Genomic DNA, 19,880 nt, shown 5'->3' with positions numbered 1-19,880 from the left:
TCTGGGTGAAATGAGAAAATGTGTGAATGGAGACTAGCTAGCTCACACAAAAGTAAACTAGCTAGTTGCTCACCGACGTAGGATAGTCAAGTCAAGTGAACCGGAAAGTTCGGGGCCTCATATCCGAAGAGCCAAGCAACATAGGAAAGCATGTCTTATCGGCAGATTGTTGCTCTTTTTCCCTCGATCCGGATTTCTTTCTCAGAACCGAAGATCGCCGCCTCGCGAGCACTCTCATTGAGTCAACCTCAAGCCAAGGTCCATGATGCTAAGGGCAAGGGTGTGGCAAGGCCTTATGAGATGAGTGGAAGCTCTCGTCCGGTCAACCACGAAAAAGGAGATTGATTGCCTCACTTGACTGATGACGGCTTCAAGGGATTCTTGCTTCATTTTTATCGCTTGATCGACTGTGATGGACTCGCATCGATTCACGCCTGACTTCTCCTGCCTAGAGCTCCGACTACTCCTACTCTGGCTAATAGAATGAATTTCTTTTTTAATCAATCAAAGGATTGAAGGTTGAGGCAGCGGAGAACAAAACCCACTATGGTCTTCAAATCAAGGTTTTTAAACATTGACTTTGATTCTAGTAGGCCACCATTAACCGTGACCGCTTTTACATTGGCTCGGGGCCGCCACTATGAATCCTCGCTCCTATTCTCCGTGTCCCTTGCGACATCGACATCCACTTTGTCTCACTCACTTGAGACAGTAACGCTAGGCCAGCTGGAAGACCTTGCTTGTGGAAACCCATTTGAGCGCAAGGCTTCAACTTATTCACAGGTAGACAAAAGGCTGAATAGGTAAGGGGTCGAACTTTGCTTTGGCTTGAAAAAATTTCCATCGCTTTTTTTGTAGAAAGCTCAACCAGCGAGAAAAAGTGTTTGGCCCAAGCCAAAAAGAGGTTGATCCACTTCATTCGCCAAGGCCCGAAAGAGAGAGAGTTAATTAGAGACATTATCTCACAGATGAAAGATAAGAGAGTGAAGTCACTTGTTTAAGTCAAGCGACCGAGAATTCTTTTTCATAGGATTAATTTTTTTTTTTAGCGAAAACTGGATCAAAAAGTAGATCAGTAGTCCGCTAGCGAGTGAAATCCTGGTTCCAATCGAAGATAGCTTGAACGAGAGACCCGAACACAAGCACAATATATATATATTTAAAATCTCTGCCTTTTTCCAAGGATTGATTGGCGTCCTTAAGGACCGGGCGTACCCACTCCTTCCTTCGTCCTTCTCGCTGGCCACCCATTCTTTTTAAAAGAAGTTTTTCTCACCAAGGGGTTCCTTCAGTAAACTTATTTGGTAAGTCAGAAGTGAACTTTAGGTAAGTAAGTAGTCCCGTAGAAAATTCATATCTGGCACTTGATTAAGCATCTACTCCATCAATCACTTCTTAATTAAGGCCCTTAATCAGTCACATCCTTCCGCATTGAATGAACCCGCTAACGCGTCATCTAAACACCCGTGCGCCATAGTCTTGGTAAGCTAAACGGAAAAAGGAAGCTGAGCCGAAGCGATCTTGGTATAGTGCATCTTGAAGACTAAGTTTGGCAAAAGTTTCATGAAGACGCACAAGGGACGCAGCGCCTTTGAGTAGGGAACCGCAGTGATGAGGAACCCGAGGAGGTAGGCTAGGCCGGCGACACGGATCGAGATTTGGCTACATCGACTTGGACTAAGCTTGACCGAGAGGTTGATGGGTCTTGAGGTGGTCTGCAACATAACCTAACCTCACCAAGTCAACAATGTATTATGTTAGTAAACTTATGTTACAATGAGTTGCAATCACCTAATTTCTGAAGGTTTTTTAAATTAGTAGTCATGAGATTTCAAAAGAGGTATGTGCTATATTTGGGACGCTGATTGTAAATCACCTTTGCTTGTAGATCGAAGTGCGACTCTGTAGGAGATTTGGCGAGCACTAAACAATCTAGAGAGAATAGTGATCTTCATTGTTTGAGAGTATGAGTGTTTGAACTCATGTATTTTTTTACCCTTTTTAGGGATTGTTTATTCCCGCTTGGCCCCTTGACGTAAAGGCGAGTGGACGCTAACCTGGTTACTAATCTTGCGTGTCTCCTTCTTGTTTTGTTTGTATGAACTTTTTTTGATGGTTTGTGTGAGATCTATGAGTGCTTGAGTATTCCCTAAAACCCACAAACCACACTGGTGGAACTAACAGTATTGATAAAAAGTTGGCTCTTTCTTTAGGCATTCACATATCTTCCTTGGATTATTGCTTGTTTGAGCTATAAGCAATCTGTAAAAGCTGTGTGAATATCTATATTCCAATCCTTTGTGATATGAATTTCCATCTCCAAAGCTTGCATTTTAGCATTTAAACAATAAACAACTTCAATTTCGTAACATTCTACAACAACAATATGACAATTAGCTCCCACGATAATGAAATCCAATCCTCCAAATCTATTCTTTGTTATCCAACTAGCATCTATAAATAAAAAATAATGAGGACTATAAGAATTGAAGTTATTTGTAAGAGACTTCCCCATTTGTAAATTGTTAATTTTAGTAAATTCTTTGACATGGTCTAGAGCCATATATGTTATCCTGCTAAAATCAATCAATAATAATATGAAGATAGTGTTGCATTTAGCTTTCCAAATATACCAAATTATAGCAGCACTTACTAAGGCCTTCCATTTAGCCTTATATGGAAGAATGAAGATCTTTAATCCAATAACCAGCAGTAATGTTACTAACTAGATTCAAATGATCCATAATAATTTCCTTAATTTTAACCCAGACTAGCTAGATTTTGGCACATGAGCAGAAAAGATGATCCACATCTTTGTTTCTCTCACCACACTTGATACAAGCAATATTTGAGACCACATTTAAAGAATTCAAGAAAGTCAAGGCTTTGATTTTACCATGGAAGAGCAACTAGATAAAATACTTGACTTTAGGGGCAACATAAAGGGTCCAAAGATTCTTCCAGCCCCTCCATGTGTAGTCCTCCGTATTATCATTGTTGAAGGAGTTCTAAACAATTTTAACATGACTAGTGCCATTGGAATTAGGAAGCCACACCTAGGTATTTTGCTAGTCTGGATAGATGATACGTTTATTCATAATGGGAGAGTTCAAGAAATCACTCAAGAAGGAGTTGATAAAGTTTCAATTCCATAGTCTTCTCAACAAAATTAGAGATATGGAGCTCATTATTCAACAAATCCATTTTAACGAAGGTGGGTTTATGACTAAGTGGTATGTCAAAACACCACATAAGATCAAAAAGAGAAATGTTCTAAGGATTAAAACTTTTTAACAAGAGATGGCATTTAATGAACTAAATATTTTTGCAAAGATCTCTGAAGTACCAAGAATATGTAGGACGAATACCAAGGTTCCAGGGCTTTATTCTACCATATCTGGAATTAATATCAGCCCAAATTCTACTGTAGTTATTCAAGTATCTCAAAGCATTCTTAGAAAAAAAAAAATAAGTAGTCTTCAAATGCCTAAAATTGTGAATAGCCAAGCCCTCCTCAATTTTGTTTAGAGTAGCTCTATTCCAAGAAACAAGAGGAATGCCATTACCATTGACTGCTTTTAAACCAAAGAGCTTTCTAGCTATGCAATTAATTATTAAAAATAGAGCCTGGAATGGGGTACACAACCAAGTAGTAATGGGTTAGAGACATGAGGATACTGTTAATAAAAACGATTTTACCATCTAGAGAAAATGTTTTGATGATTTCAAAAGGCTACCAACTTTGAGCTTTGGAAACTTTCCTTCAGTGGCAGGTCCAGGATTTCTACACTATGGGGTCCATATATGTATATTAATGGCTCTTTTGGTGCAAATAAGTAATTGCCTAATAATCATATCTTTTATTCGATTAAATAGAGTTGGTATACATGTAAATATATTTTTGTTCATGTTTTGAAAAATAATATTAAAATAATGCTAAAATATATTTTTTTATAAATAGAAGTTATTAATTAATAGACATGAAGATAATGTTGCAGAATCGAATCATGTCAATATATTGCAACACAAAAAAAAAACCATTAATTAGTAGCATGAATAACTAGATCAATAACACACACACACATATAGACTACTCTAATGTTGCTTACCTTTGTTCATGAGACAAGGCTCTAAAGCAATGTGGGAATACCATATTGGTATCCATTATCCAAAAAGATCAAACATTAAAGGTCCTACAACCTTACTAACCCCGTAGGTGTGGTTTGCTAATTTCGTAAGTGGGGTTAACTTCGAGACAACAATTCGGGATGATATATATATATATGGTTTAATTACTGTATAGGTCCATGTAATTGTGTATTTTTTACCCTTTTAGTCCTTGCAATATTTTTAGTTATAATTAAATCCTTATAATTAGTCGAATTAAGTCATTTTAGTCCGATGTGTAGATGGGCGTAAATTGCAAGGACTTAATTGTCTCTAAAAGTATTACTGTGGACTAGAATGACTCAATTTGACTAAATATGAGGACTTAATTGTACCTAAAAATATTAGGATTAAAAGGATAGAAAGTACACAATTATAGGGACCTGTACGACAATTAAACCTATATATACATATATTATAATTAAAAAAAAATGGGGGTCCATGGACCCCACTTATCATAATGTAGATCCGCCATTGCTTTCCTTAAAATGATGGAACTGATACTCATGGACAACCTTTTGTTAAACTAGGTTGGAAAATAAACTGTGATTTGGAAGCATTAGGCTTTTGACCAATCAAGTTGTAGTAAATATTAAGGCAAAATTTGATGTTTCAAGCCATAGATCTGGAGGCTTCCAGATTTAATATAATGAGTGGGTTGATCATTAATGAGAAAAGGGAAGTTTGGGGAAGTAATACAAGCTCTAACCCAAGAGACCATATAGTAGGAAAGCATTTTAACAAGAGAGGCAAGAATAGCATTCCACAAAATAGTATTATAAGCTTTCTCCACATCCACCTTTATAATTATCCTACGAAGCCATATTCAAGTCTTGATTAAGGGTATGCACTACTTTCTAGATAACAATTATCTTATCGGTAGAAGTGCAATCCACGAATAAAGTCAGCTTGTTCCTTACCAATTATGTTGGGAAGAATAAATTTTAGTCTATTGGCAAGGATCTTAGCTATGATTTTATAACAAACATTACATAATGAGATAGGACGGTAATCAGACACAACCTTAGGGTTATCCTTCTTAGGAATGAGAACCACATTTGTTATACTCCAAGAGTTAAGGGGATTGGAGACATTAAAGAAGCGAGTGACAACATTAAAAAGATTTTCTTCTATGCCATGCTAATAATATTTAAAAAATTCTATGTTAAAGCCATCCATACCTAGACTTTTCCCTAAAGGTAGAGACATTAAAGCTCTGTAAATTTCCAGCTTAGAAACTTTTCTGGTCAGGAAATCACTGTTAGAGCTAGTAAAAGCAAGAAATTTAGAAGGCAGAGCTTGAAGGAGTTCAAAGAAGGAAAGAGTATTGCAATTATCCCAAATAGAGGAATAATGATTCAAGAAAACAGTTTCAATAGGAGAATAATCTGTATGGGGCTGACCATTTCTATCCTATACACAAAAAATTGTGTTTCTATGTTTGTTCATTCGAACAGAGTTATAAAAGAAGATAGTGTTAAGATCACCACTATAGACTTACATAAGCTGATATATTTGAGCTCATTTTATGTAATTATGCCTAAGAAGGGCATTAAATCTATTGTTAAGAGCTCTAAGATGGGTAGTGATACTAGTGAAGTTCTCATGGTCAAGATAATCAATCTTAATACCCAAGTTTTCAAAGCAACAAATCTTAAGCTCTAGCATCTTGATATCTTTGTCAAAAGAGGCTAAACCATTACTAGACCAATTAATAAAGCATCTCGTAGTTCTCTGCAGTTGGTGAATAAAGGAGTATAAGGGCGTGGAGTGAGAATTAGAACTTGAAATATTTCTATCAATATTGTGACAGTTGATATAATCAATTTAGAAATTTTCAAATCTAAAGATTTTCCTACAAGAATGAGCATGAGACCAGTGGTAAAAAGTAAAGGTGCATGATCAGAAGAAATCCTAGACAAGTAAGCTACAAAAAATTTACTAAACATGTCAGCCCAATAAATATTAACCAAACACCTATCTAATATGGACTATCTTCTAGTAGTACCAGATCTACCATTAAACCATGCATGTGAAATTCAAACCAACAAAATTAATATCTATAAGAGAATTAGAGGCAATAAAATTATTAAAGAAGCAAAGATTTGCAAGTATAGTAACAAAGGAACCATCCTTGTGATCATTCTAAGAGCAAATAGTATTAAAGTCTCCCATGATAATCCCAGAAAAGTTTAAAAAGAAAATATAATTTCATTCAGGCCACAAGTTCCTTTGTGCCTCAACTGATTATCCATTGTATACAATGGACATGATCTAAGCAACTTGGAATTAATTAGAAAGAAATTACTAGATAAAAAACTTGCCAATCCCCCTGCAGTTCCAACACATGATGTTAGTTGAGGTCATGAAAAATAGTAGATAATAAAGAAATTGATGAAAGAAAGTAAAAGAAGAGTCCTAGAGCGAAGGAAGTGATCAAGTTTCCATAGATGTTTGTTCTAAGCATCCCTTTATATGAGAACTGTCCTATTAGCTGAGTTGCCTATGAATTATATTACTTTTGCAAATATCTTCTTACACTAGATCTAAAGTCATCTTATCATCCATCTCCATGGAATCATTTACCAAATAGTCACCCTTTGAGACTTCTTCTTAGTCCCCTTCTAACTTCATTTCTTTATCTCATAGTTTGGCCTTTAGAACCCTGAAACTTTTGAAACACTTTGAGTAATTTGATTATGTTGGAAAGTTATTTCCCCACAGAGATTTTGTCCCTCTATTAAGGTTGAGGTTATGAATCTCGAGTGAGAAAGGAACATTGCGGGATTTCATCTACATGGCAAACTTCTTTAACCTTGGAAATTACCGTTGTATGCTAGGGTGGTCGTTTCAGATTTGAGATAGATGGGCTAGAAGGACAACTATGTCTATGCTCCTCTAGAAGCTGAACATTTACCATATTTGGAGATGCCTTTGTCTGCAAGGTAGTAAAGTGTCCGTTCAACTTCCAAGGCATTACTCCATTTCGACATGCATCTTGACGATGTGGGGATCTTTCAATCTTGATATCGCCCTTATTACTCACCTCTTGTTCATAATCAATGCTCTAAAGTGATGATCATGATGTTAATGTGACAAACGATAGTCTCCCCGTCCACAAGAAGATTTCTCCCCCTAACGATTAAGCAAAGTGGATTACAAGCTTGTCAGACAAAGCTTGATCATCGCTCCTATCACGGCTTATAGTTGGTACGTGTTGTTCATGTGAGGTAAACCTTTGGGAGCCTCCACGACCACAACCTCACTAGCGACGAGAAACTAATATCCCGGGGTTGTAGTTAGATTGCCAATCGTTTTCTTATCCTTGTTGGTCAACCAAACAACCAAATGAAGCATGCGCTACTTGCTTAGTAAAGAAACCTTGCCTCTATTGGTCTAACCCTTGTTATGGCCTTATTCCGGATAAGATGGTCAAAGCATGGAGGGATCTCGTACGGTGGAGTTCTGCATGGCACGTAACTAGCTTCTCCATGCCCGACAAAACCGCGACCGGTAGTAGAGTAGAGAGGCACCATCTGCGGCTGGCACCGCAGAGCGACTCTGTCTTCATCACACCAAACTCGTGGCTCCTGCTCAGAGAGGTGAGTTCGAGCCAAGTTGAGCTCAACTCAAAATTTGATATATTTACCTCTTTTCAAAAATGATGTTTGTTCGTCTACCTTTAGGAGTTTGCCAACATTACTAGCAATGTCTTCCAAAGTTTATTCTTCCCACCATTTAACTGGAAGGTGATGAATCTATATCCATACCATGGCAATGGTAAGATTAGGGGTGCACTGAGCCGAGCTGCTGTGCAGCTCAGCCGCCGTGTCCGCCTCCGATAAGGGCTCATTCTAGGTTCAAATTTCATAACAAACGAGCAGCTTCGAACATCATCCTCAAGCCCCGATTATCAAACGAGTCAAACTCAGCACCAAAAAGCTCCTGGCCTCCTTTCGGCTCACAACAAGCTTGTTTATAAGCTTGTTGAGAGAGCATATATATATATATATATATATATATATATATTAAGGTGTATTTGTGACCATGCCTGCTCATTCTGAGTCACACATATATGGCTCTTAACTGATTATTTGAAGGTCACTGTTGGGTGCCTCAAAGGCTAATTTATTAAGTTAAATGGAGTTCACAGACAACTGTTTTGCTTCTCAACACCAAATTGTTCTCATTAAATCTTTTGTACCAAACTTGTTTATTGTATATGTGCCTCAAGCGAGGAATATTTAATTTTATTTGTAAATAAATCATTAATACAATCCATTCATAGTGTCAGCTTAACAAGCTACTATTGATCGTTAATAATATCGAAAAAATATTTATAGATAGTTACATCAGCTAAATGTTTATTTTGTTATTATTGTAATTATTTCAACTTATTTAATAAAGATTTTAATGCCTTTGAACTCAAACGCAATGATTTAACAAATAAGCTTAAATTGTTCTTTTTAATCCCTCAAACTCAAATCGAGTCGAAATACACTTGATAATAATCATTAAATGTTTTAATCGACACTTTTACTAAATAAAAAAATAATAGTCGCTTCCTTTACCAGTTAATGTTTCGTTGCTTCCGACCTTTCTCGTGAACAGTGCCGAGCTCGGAGTTACCTAAGCTCGAATAAGTTTTACTTGTAGCCTCGAGTTTCTGTTAAAAATAGTAACTATTGTTTTTGGACAACATGAAAAAATGAAGTCTCAATAGGGGTGTTCTACCAAGCCTGCTTCATTAAATAAGAATGAGCCAAGCTTGAATGAAATGGCCGACTTACCATATATGCCCTAGGTAAGATGTAGAGCAAAAATCGTCAGACTGGACTATGGATAGTTGGAGAACCAATCCACTGATGGACTAAGGACCCTCAAACATAACAAATTGCACCGCTTCTTTGGAGCGACATTAAATAAGGAAGAAACCGCTGGATAAATTAATAATTTGGGTCATTCCCCATTGCTTCCACCTCTTAAGCAACACGATCTTCACTTTAACCACCAGGCAAGGCTTTCCCAGAATTTGCTACAAGGCCAGCAAAAAAATGGTTGCTACTCAAATTTGGCCTGCCGGCCGATTCTATGAATTGCTGTGTTCAATCTCTCGAGAGTATACCCTTGAACCTGCAAGCGGGTAAATCAGCCGGTACCCCCATCCTTCACTATAAATCCATCTTCCCATGACATATTCTTCTAATCAATTTGGCTTTTTTATTCTGACCACGCGATGGTGGCAGAATAGGTCGTGACCTCAACCAAACCGCATTCAACCGAACCTGACCGCCATGTGGCGCGGCCTCGGACATGCCCCTTGAAACCCTCGGTGTAAAGAGAACCTGATGCTAATCTCTGCCACCCTCCGACCAATTCAAGCTTACCCGAGAACCCTTTAGCCCGGTCGGATCTAAAAAAAGAGTAGAGAAAGTGAGGGAGTGGAAGAAGCAAGAGAGAGCCCAGTGGGAGAAAGGGCAATGACGAGAGGAAGATGCAAGAGGAAGAGAGTTTTTGTATTTTATTTTTGTGAGCCCCAAGTTGGGAGTCTTGGGAATTGATAGGACGATTATTAGGTTTTTTTAAAATATTTTATATTTTTAAAAAATCAATATATAACTAAAATTTTAAATATTAAATTTAATTATATTTCAGATATTTTAAAAATAAAATAAAGAATATAAATTAAAATTTAAATATTATATTTAACTCATTCTTTTTTTTAATTATTAAAATATAGGTTATATTATTTTTTTATCATTATTAATTATTATAATATATTTTTTTAATAATTTATTATTGACCCCGGTTTCAACCCAATCAAACCTATAAACCATTGACCCCTTAGCTTGGTTGGTCAATACTCAGGCCGGATCTTACTACTTTGGTATATAGTCAAAAATGTCCAGTCATGTGCCCTTAAATGCTAAAATGAGTGGCTGGGCCAGCATCCCAGAAAGTTCAGCAGCTTGCACAAGTCACAGAAGGCACGCGATGCAGCGTCAAGACACTTTGCAGCAGCCTGGAACCACCTAACAAACAATCACCACTCACACTCCAAGAACATGCTTTTCACCGTGATCTCAGACCCTCACCACTTTCGAAGGGTTCTAACTAGGACTCGGCTACCAATTGACCATTTAGTCGTGTGGCCTCATTAAGGAACAAGAAGTTTGGGTTATAAGTACACCAATCTGTTATCATTATTGTGTCCAATAGTTCTGAACTTGGACAATAAACTTCTCACACTAATGTCTTTTGTAATAGAACCAGTGACACTTGAGCAAATGCACCAAAGTTTGAATAATAATTCAGCTTTTTGATAATTTCTCTTCTATCCTGGAAACCAAAATGATGAAGGTATATATGGAGCAGAACATGTATCCAAGGACAAGGTTAAGAATACGCTATTGGCTCCCCTCGAAATATTAACCACCACTACGATGGCAGTTCAGAAATTGATTCTGACAGCGATAGTGTCACGGACACGAGCACGAACATGGGAGCCAGCCGCTCACCACCAGCCGCGCTCACCTTACGCGAGATAGGGATCGAGCTCTGGACTATATGTCAAGCACCCTACGCAGCATCATGACGCCAATTTGATCTAGTTTTGTCATGAGACATTACTTGGAGCATTATCTGGGGACTTAATTAATTAACACTAATTATGTTCCGCTAATCTTGATTAACTTTTTGGTCGGCTAATAAATAACTTGTGTTTTGCTTGAACTAATCCACATTAATTAAAGAAATAGTAAAGGAATCAACTTATCAAATGACTTTGTCAAACCAAGGTGTAATATTTAATTGCAGTCAAGTTTGGGTTTTTATTTATTTATTTGAGTCAAATTTGGGTTTCTTTCATGTGATATAACTTAAAATGGCGTTGCATAATGTGAATGCTTAACATGTATTAATGTGAGAAATTTGCATATACGTTTACACAAAAGTTGGTAATTTCTTTTCAGTGCTAATTCTGAATTTTATTTTTTGAAAATAAATAAAATCCAACAATGCCTCAATATCAAAGTTTTTTTTAATTAACAATTATATTTATAGAGGTTCTCAAACTAGAAGGTTATAAGCAATTGTTGTATGTGATATTTAAAATCCACAACTTTAGAAAGCCCTTTAATCATTTATAGATTATCACCATTTATTATTTAAGATTTCACCCATTTTAGAATACTCCTGAAATAAAAATGCAACTGGGCTTGTTGCAATTATCAATAAATAAATAAATAAATAAAAACTGTAAACCATAAAAAATTTTGTGTAATCAAAGATTTTTTTTAGAAATTTTACCCATATTCCCTTCAGTTTATTATTTAAGATTTCACCCATTTTAGAATACTCCTGAAATAAAAATGCAACTGGGCTTGTTGCAATTATCAATAAATAAATAAATAAAAACTGTAAACCATAAAAAATTTTGTGTAATCAAAGTTTTTTTTTTTATAGAAATTTTACCCATATTCCCTTCAGTTTATCACATATATATACCCTTGTAAGACCTCATAATTGCATATACATCCCTATAAAACTTATAATTCTCTGCTCACCCTTCAAGAACCAACATTTTCACACAAATGTGAGTTTATTTTCAATCTCAACTAAGCCCTAAACAAGAACAATTTAATTACAAATGTACAACACTAGAAATCTCAGCAACTTATATACAATAAAATCTTATTTACATTGAAAGAAAACTCCCATGTAAAATATAAACCATCACATTATAGACCATGAACAAGAGCCTCAATTGTGACAACTCAAACCACTATTTTTTTTTTTTTACTACTGTGTTGGAGTTCAGAAACTAGGAAATAACCAGCCAAGTGTCCAACCAAGGAGCAGCCCAGCCCCGGCCAATCCCAAACCAACGGCGAAGACAACCGCATACCTGCAAATGCCACATTTCTTCGCCCTTTTCCCCGCTCCCTTCGCTGGTTTGTTGCTTTTGTTTCTGCTCGAAGGTCTTCCTTTAAGAGGCATCCAGGGAAGAATAGGGAATATATTTGAGATCTGATGGTCTTTGATCTTGAGCTGAAGGCACAAGCTCTCCAATTGTAAGATGTTTAACCATTGCTTGTATGCGAATAGATGGGATGCTTGTCGGAACAAAAGCTTGAGAATGTGTTCCTTTTCTTCATAAGCTTTCTTTGCTGCGATTTCGGCTTCTCTTGCTCGTGTTTGGGAGTGTCGGAGAGCTTCCAAGAGCTCAGCTCTGCTTGAGTTGCTGCCAAAATTTGGATTATTCTCTGGTGGATCCTTCTTTGTGGTGTTATACGTTTGTGAACCACTGTATACGGTAGAAAACGAATGAGATCATCGATTATGAAGAAAAAGTTTTTCATGGGATGAAGAGAGGTAAGGAAAACTAACCATTTGATAAAAGATTCTTGAGCGGAATAGTAGATTATGCCCCACATTTAAAAATATTTGAAGATCATAAACAAACATAAATCAACAGAAACTTATGGAACTCACTAGTGAACCTTATAGGAAAATACCGTCAGATAATCACTGGAGTCAGCATGAATTTCTAAATAAAGTCCATAAATATTTTGTGGAGTATGAAAGCAATGTTTAGAAAGAGTAGCATGATATATAATAATCAAAACAGATTTGCTGCACCAAAACCAAGCAATTTACCTGCCCCTGGAAATCAATCCTCTGCACCGCAAAAACATATTTTGAAGATAAAAAAAAAAAAGTTTCCATAATACACAAGGCTAAAGGCAAATGAATATGATATTACACATGACATACTACTTAACCTGGTTATCTGTGCACATATAATGAACTCCCAAATAACTCTAGCTCTGAGCAAGTGTTATTTATCAACCCATAACTAAAGCTTACCAGCACGGTGTTGCCATGTTATATAACTATAAAATGAATAATGAAAACGGGATCAACTCATTCTGATCATGAAATGTTCATCTACTAGACAATTTTCATCAACTGCAATATATACATAGAGAATAGCGATATTAAATTGTTTATACCTGGAGTGTTTCTCAGTGTTATAAGCCAAGCGCCCTGCATCAGGAGGAGGCCAATGTTTTTCATCCATTTTTCTGGAGGCAGACTGATGTTGCGTGAGCTCAACAGCATTGTAAATTCCAACATGTGACTTCCGACCAAGTGATGATGAGAAAATCTGCTGGCCATCCAAACTCTCAAGACAAGCAAACGGGTCTGTGCCAATTGGCACTGTTAGGGTTGGGCTGGGTAGATCACAGTTCTCAATAGGCTGTGACGATTTCTTAGCAACCAACAAAGCCAGCTCATCCTTGTCAGTAATGCGCCACCATGGCTCAGATTTGCCATCAGTCCATGGTGCTCGCATGTCTGAGCAATTTTTTGCTTTTGAAATTATATGATCAACTGATTTCCAGTCCATAAATTCCTCATCCTGCAGAAAATATTCTTCCATCTCAGCTTTACGTTTAAGCGGCTGTTGTAATTTAACATCGAATGCCTTTATCTCTTCAACCTTGCTGTCATTATCACCCTTCATATATGCTGTAGAAATCATACTCCATGGAGAGTCCAAAGAGCAATCTGTTTTTTTCAGGTCAACATCCATAGATCTGTCTTGCAATGTCTCCTCATCAAGTTCAGAAATTGGGACAGCATTTTCACCCTCTGCTTCAAGCTCATCTTCTAAAGCTTTTAGTTGTTCACGTGTAATGTCCTTATGATACCCAAAGTGAGGTTGCAACTGAAGCCACCATTTTGTGTCTGGTGGTAAATTGGAATTCATGGGGTTCCAATTCAATGGCACAAAACTCGAAGCAGTATGATCAGTACCATTGGCATCATTGCCATTGCTTGAATCAGCTTGCAGTGGCGACGATGAAGATGGACAGCATGCTAATTTTGGAGCTCTTTTTGCATCTTCTTGAACAAAGCACCGGTTTGCGGTACGCTGCCAAGCAGCCCTTGCTTCTGCAGCAGCCATTAGTTCCTCATTCTTCAAAAGCTTCTATCTTACCTGCCAGGAGTTAAGAAGAGAAATACTTCAGTATGTTGTTTCTTCAACAAAATAAAGACAATTGAAAGCAGGAGAATCTGTGTAAATCTAAATTGAAATTAATGCCCAACATTGGCAGAAAGTATAAGAAGTTAACAGACCAACAGCAGATGGCAATGAGTCATGGAAGTGAAGAAATAAGTGATTTGATTTTGCTTGCAATCTAAAGTCACTTTTGTGATAGCCAGGTGGCAAACAGAGGTCCTTGGACCACATAAGAGACAGTGGAATGGATCAATATCATGAAAAGAATGATAATGGAGAAAGCTCGAGGATTGAAGGAACAGCAAGCCCCAATATTACCATATTAGCCAAGAAAGCACCAAGCGTGTGCTGTGTACAACTAGATGCAGCATATGGTGAATAAGCACATAACTGCAACCATACAGAAATATGATGAGAATTGACAGCCACAGTTGTCAGCAGGATTTGAGCCCATAAGGATTGCAACTTTAAAGTTGTCATATGAAGCACAAAAATTCAAAAAAAAAAAATAATAAATATTATCCATCAAGATTCACTTTCCCTATGTGCTGATATAAAAAAGAAAAAAAAATCTGATCAGCAAGCTCTATAACAACACAGATAATGATGTAAAAGAATCAAAGTAGCTTAAAATCTCAAAACCCATCATTGAACAAACAAGAGCAAATAAATACAATATTAGTGGCTTCCTCCTAAAATAAAGGGATCAAGAGGAAGTCAAAACAAGAATGTCAAGATAGATAATATTCGTTTCTAAATGTAAGAATAGAGCAATTACAAATAAAATACAGGTGAAAATTGATTCTCAGAGAGAGAATAAAAAAAAAAAACATTCTTCACCACAATTTGAAGGTATTGAAAACTTATTCCAAACGAAAAGTTCCTAGACGTGTATGTTGGGTTAATGGTTATGAAGAAAGCTTAGCAAGACATGAAGAGCACATGACAAGCATTAACTATCTGTCCAAAAATAGAAACAAATAATTATCCATCAGTTACTGGAATTCAAAGATTCACACTTGAAAAGAAATAGCAGTTCTAATGGTTTCATTAGACATGTAGCTTTCTCCCAGTAGTGCATAAAATGTATCTAATGATGACGATTATTTTTTTTTTTTCTAATATCAACCTCTGGTAAAAAATGGTTTTTGATACCAAATTATAAAACAAGGATCAAAATCCAAAAACAATTATAAATCAGGTCTCATCATCTACAACTGTGTAAACCATGAATCCTCAATAATCAAGGACCCTAATATGATCTCACATAATAAGGTACAGCTTTGAGAGGTCCAGGCCAAAAAGAAAAATAATACACAGCCTTCCTAAGGAAAAAAAATTCACTACTGAACCTTCCTCGCTATTTATGCATGTTTCAATGCAAAAATCAGAAGCCCGCCAAGTGGCCCATCATAAGAGAAGTTCATAAGACAAGTTCTGGCATTTGGATATTAAGTTAGGTATCTAATAGTACAAATAGACTATTTCTTATTGTGAAGGCAATTCACACCCAAGATTCTGCCTTATTAAGTAAAACTTGTCCATTTAAGCTTGTCTTTCTTCTCCATATGTTTGGATTGAATTTTTTTCGGTGTCACTGTATTTAATAAGCTATAACTTGCATACTCTTTTTCTCTATCCTAAACTTTACCTAATGATGTCACAACAATATTTGAGTTTTATATTCGGACTGAAGCATGCATGAACCACAAGAGGATATATCTGACTAATCTGTTTTCCACACAATTAAACAAAATATAGTGTTTGTGCCTGGCTTCTTTGAGGTGGTTCATAACTTCATCAGACCATAGCAAGATAACTTGATGTATCAGATGAGAGATCAATAAAGATAATACAAATTCAAATTAGATCTGTTATAAGCAGAAGAAACATCAACCAATAAGGTTAATGTACTTCAAGGAGGAAATAAATTCATATTTGCTTAAATGATTCACACTGTATAATACACTCTTATCATGCCAATGTAGTACAGTGACTTGTTTCTATTCATCAATCATCAAAACTAAACATATGGCCATAAAAAAGTGCACTACTATTATGTTCATTGATATTGTTTCTCATTGGCATCCATGCATAACAAAATTTTACTCATCAAGGTGAAATATTTAACAAAATTAGAAGAATAAAACCGACAACAAAGTTACAAAACCGCAATGCTCAAGTAGTATCCTTCACTAAGTTTCCAAATATGGTGCATCCATGTATATTACTCGATGAAACTATAATAAAGAGTTACATAATTAAGCAACCCAACTTAGATAAACTCGATCAAAATTGTTGGTTAATAAATTAAAAACCATCCTTTCAAAAAATTGTTAATCATTTTAAAATGGCATAACAATCATATAAATCTAAAGGTTGAATAGTTTCCAGTAAAAGATATTAGTCAGCCTAATGTTCACATAATGCATCACCAGCCCTGACAGGATCAACCAAATAATGTCAATCAATGCACTTACTGAACCCACAAATGGTTAAGATAAAGAAAAGATACTACACTGATGTTTAACCAGAATGATCAGTTGAACTAGAATGCAAAATATTGATACGAAGAACATTCAACCAAACAAACAAAAAGCTTGTTTGCCCAACAGAAGACAATTCAAGTTTTAATGTGCACAGTGAATCAAGAATATACCACATTTTCAAAATTAACAGTCAAGCCTAGACTATCTAGTAATGAATGAACACTATGAGTGGTGATGGATGGAATTTAATTTTAACTAGCATGCTATGAACTGCAGGAATCCTGTCATGATGGAAGATGTCACAAAGAATGAGATTAAAATATGTTCAATAAAAATCTCTTTAATGTACAGAGAACGTTATTTGGTGAAACCCAATGTTCAGTAAGAAATTTGCTGATGGTGAAGATTGTCGGTGACTAATTTGACAATAACGTATATTTGAATATACAATTTATGCTAGTTCCATTTACCACCTTGTTTAGGAGACATTTCGTTAGAACCACAAGGTAACATAATGGAACATGTCAAATGAGGGATTGGTAATCAGAACTATAGAAATCTGAAATCAAGTGACATCTAAGGAAAAAACCTGATAGGTTAAGCAAAGTAAATAGAATTTCAAAATGGAATGTGTTAAATCATTTGACCACATGATATATCCTAATCATTCAAAGATGGCATAATGATATAATATTTCTATTTATCATAGCTAGTCATTTGATGATATGGAAATTATTTAATAATATGCCCTTTGATTATGAACCTTTTTTTGGCATTATCATATTGATAGGGTGTTTACAAACAATTATTTAACGTGAAACATTTACCAAAATCAAAAGACTGAAATAAATGGCATCCACATTCAGAAGATAATACCCTCCATCGGTAGCTTCTGAAATGACAAGCTAGTTTTATATTCCTTGAAAAATTATAAACTATTAAAAAAAATAACTAATCTTAAATTAGAACAAACTCAACTAGAGAAGTCAGCTAGAAGTCACAATATTGAAAAATTAATGGCTTTAAAACATGATAAACCAGTGATCACTTCAAAAATTACAAGCAATCATATCTCTTATGGCATGGAAGATATGCAGCATAAAACCATATTAGCCAAAATATTCATCAAATCATATACATGCAGAGATAACGCTTTGCATTTATGACTCCAAAAATTTGTGCATGCAACAAATTTATTAAAATCCACACGATAAACAGAATTTCAAGCACATTTTCCAATGCATACAGTCCATTAAATCAACAATATTGTCTTCCCTAGATCCGAAAAAGGGCAAATGTCACTATTTTTTCTTATAATTAAAAAATTATTAACACAACCACCTAGCACAATGGGAAAGCAAGACAGAAACTCACACACACAAAACATATATAGATATATAGATAATAAAATAAATTGCAAAAAGATAATATCAGAGCGAAAGAACAAACCAAACAACACCAATTGGTACTCAGAGAAAATTTAACATTAAACAAAATGCGCAGATACTCTACCAAATTTCCAACTGAGCTTAAATACAAACCTTGATAAGAAGAACATACTTGTCTATAACATAAGGAGCATCAATTGCAAGTTAAAATCTACAACCAGTACTAACATTCTGGGAAATTTGTTTACCCTTTTCTCCCATTAGTGCAAAGTCATCACAAAAGACCACATCTGGAGCCACTTTAAACACTAAAAAACTAGCGTGCGGCCACTTAAACACTAAAAAACTAGCGTTGAACCTCTCACCACACTAAACTTCATGCCACTCATCCTCACAACTTTCCCGTATCTTCTTACAATGCATGCCATAAACAACAAACAACAAACAACAAACAACAAACCTGAGATCCATAATCAGTCTAAACAACAACAGTAAATCACCCAAAAAAATCAAATTTTGCACAAAAATTTCACCAAATAAAAACCTAACAAACAATTTAAGGGAACACCGATAGCACCAAAACCCACAACCCAAAATCTCCATTCGCCCGACCATAATCCCATTCTATTCGCCAAAATTCCACGAACATCCACCAAGATACAAATGAAAACAACCCAAAAATCTACAACAACCGCATAGCAATCTCAAAACTGAAAATTCATCAAAAAAAAAAAAGGACACAATTAACACGAAAACAATCCGCGAAACCAAAAATTAGCAGAACTCGAGAAGATGGTGTGACATGAGATACCTCACAGGATGAATTCATCGAATTAAATCGAAGTATTTCCACACAAATAAACGAGATTCGTTCGCTGCCCTTGCGAACCGAGATCCAAAACTGAATCTGAGAGAGAGAGAGAGAGAGAGAGAGAGAAAGAGAGACGTGATGACGATGGATTGCTCTCTTGTACTCCACTTCCAATGTGTGTTTTTTCGCTTTTAAACCCTCGTCTTTTTTTTATTTACACCCCTCTAAAATTAATTTTAATTTCTTTTTTTTTTCTTCGAAGTTTGCAGGAATAAATTATGAATGATGGTTTTAGTGAAAATTACCCAAAAAAAACCCCTAAGTTTATAATATTACTAAAAACACCCTCTTAATTTAGAAATCTCTAAAAACCGATTCTTTTTAAACTCAATGTTTTCCAAACCCCCAACCCATGTAACGATGGTTAACGAAGTTATTTTAAAATTTTATGTACGAAATTGCCCTTGCATGGGAAGTCGTGGGACTGCAACCATTTCAGCGGTTTGAGAGAAAGTGAGGGTTTTTCTTAGGGTAACCCCAAGAGATGACTTTGCTGGAGCCGCATATTTGTTTTTTCTCAACTCAGCTTTTTCCTTTCCGAAAGTTGTCTCTACCAGCACATACTCTCTAATTTCAGCTTTTCCCTTTCCACCGGTGTCTCGAAGGAGAAGTCCCGCACAAGTATTCGACATTTCATCAATTTGCAATCTAAGGTATTGATTATGGTTTTATGTTAACTATTCTGTTACAAAGAAAGATTTTTTGGTTTTGTTTTATGGTTCTGTTTTTATTAGAAGATATTGAAGTCTGCAGGTGGATTTCTCGGCTAGGGTTTTATTTTGTTTTATATTTTTGTCTGTGTACACGATCAAAATAGTTTTTCGATTGTTATGATTTGTGTAATGTTTATAATGTACGTTTCCCCTTTCATTTCGATATAGTTGCAGTTTTACAAATGAGATTTACGTTTAAGAAATGAGAGGTTACCGTTTAAA

At 35.8% G+C, this 19,880-nt stretch overlaps 1 protein-coding gene across 2 annotated transcripts; it reads right to left on the bottom strand.

Moving 5' to 3' along the window:
- Positions 1 to 11,710: 11,710 nt before the first annotated feature.
- Positions 11,711 to 19,025, bottom strand: LOC120258492. Of its 2 annotated transcripts, XM_039265917.1 has the most exons (4): positions 18,886 to 19,025; positions 14,516 to 14,587; positions 13,182 to 14,173; positions 11,711 to 12,472 (listed from the first exon to the last, which is right to left on the bottom strand). In XM_039265917.1, exons 3-4 carry the CDS (start codon positions 14,138 to 14,140, stop codon positions 11,983 to 11,985), a joined length of 1,449 nt encoding a protein of 482 aa, XP_039121851.1. In that variant the 5' UTR covers positions 14,141 to 14,173; positions 14,516 to 14,587; positions 18,886 to 19,025; the 3' UTR covers positions 11,711 to 11,982. The 2 variants fall into 2 exon arrangements, with proteins under 2 accessions (XP_039121851.1, XP_039121850.1); XM_039265916.1 differs by lacking the exon at positions 14,516 to 14,587.
- Positions 19,026 to 19,880: the final 855 nt, after the last annotated feature.

The sequence above is a fragment of the Dioscorea cayenensis genome, chromosome 4 (assembly GCF_009730915.1).
Source record: "Dioscorea cayenensis subsp. rotundata cultivar TDr96_F1 chromosome 4, TDr96_F1_v2_PseudoChromosome.rev07_lg8_w22 25.fasta, whole genome shotgun sequence".
NCBI lineage: Eukaryota > Viridiplantae > Streptophyta > Magnoliopsida > Dioscoreales > Dioscoreaceae > Dioscorea > Dioscorea cayenensis.
Note: the sequence above shows the minus strand (reverse complement) of the source record. Positions and strands in the feature narration are given on the sequence as shown.

Bases quoted from the DNA above. Each gene is read 5' to 3' on its own strand.
- LOC120258492 (XM_039265917.1), bottom strand. From the start codon at position 14,140: ATGGCTGCTGCAGAAGCAAGGGCTGCTTGGCAGCGTACCGCAAACCGG. The intron at 12,473-13,181 runs GTATAAACAATT...TACCGTATACAG, and splicing joins AACACTGAGAAACACTCCAG to TGGTTCACAAACGTATAACA.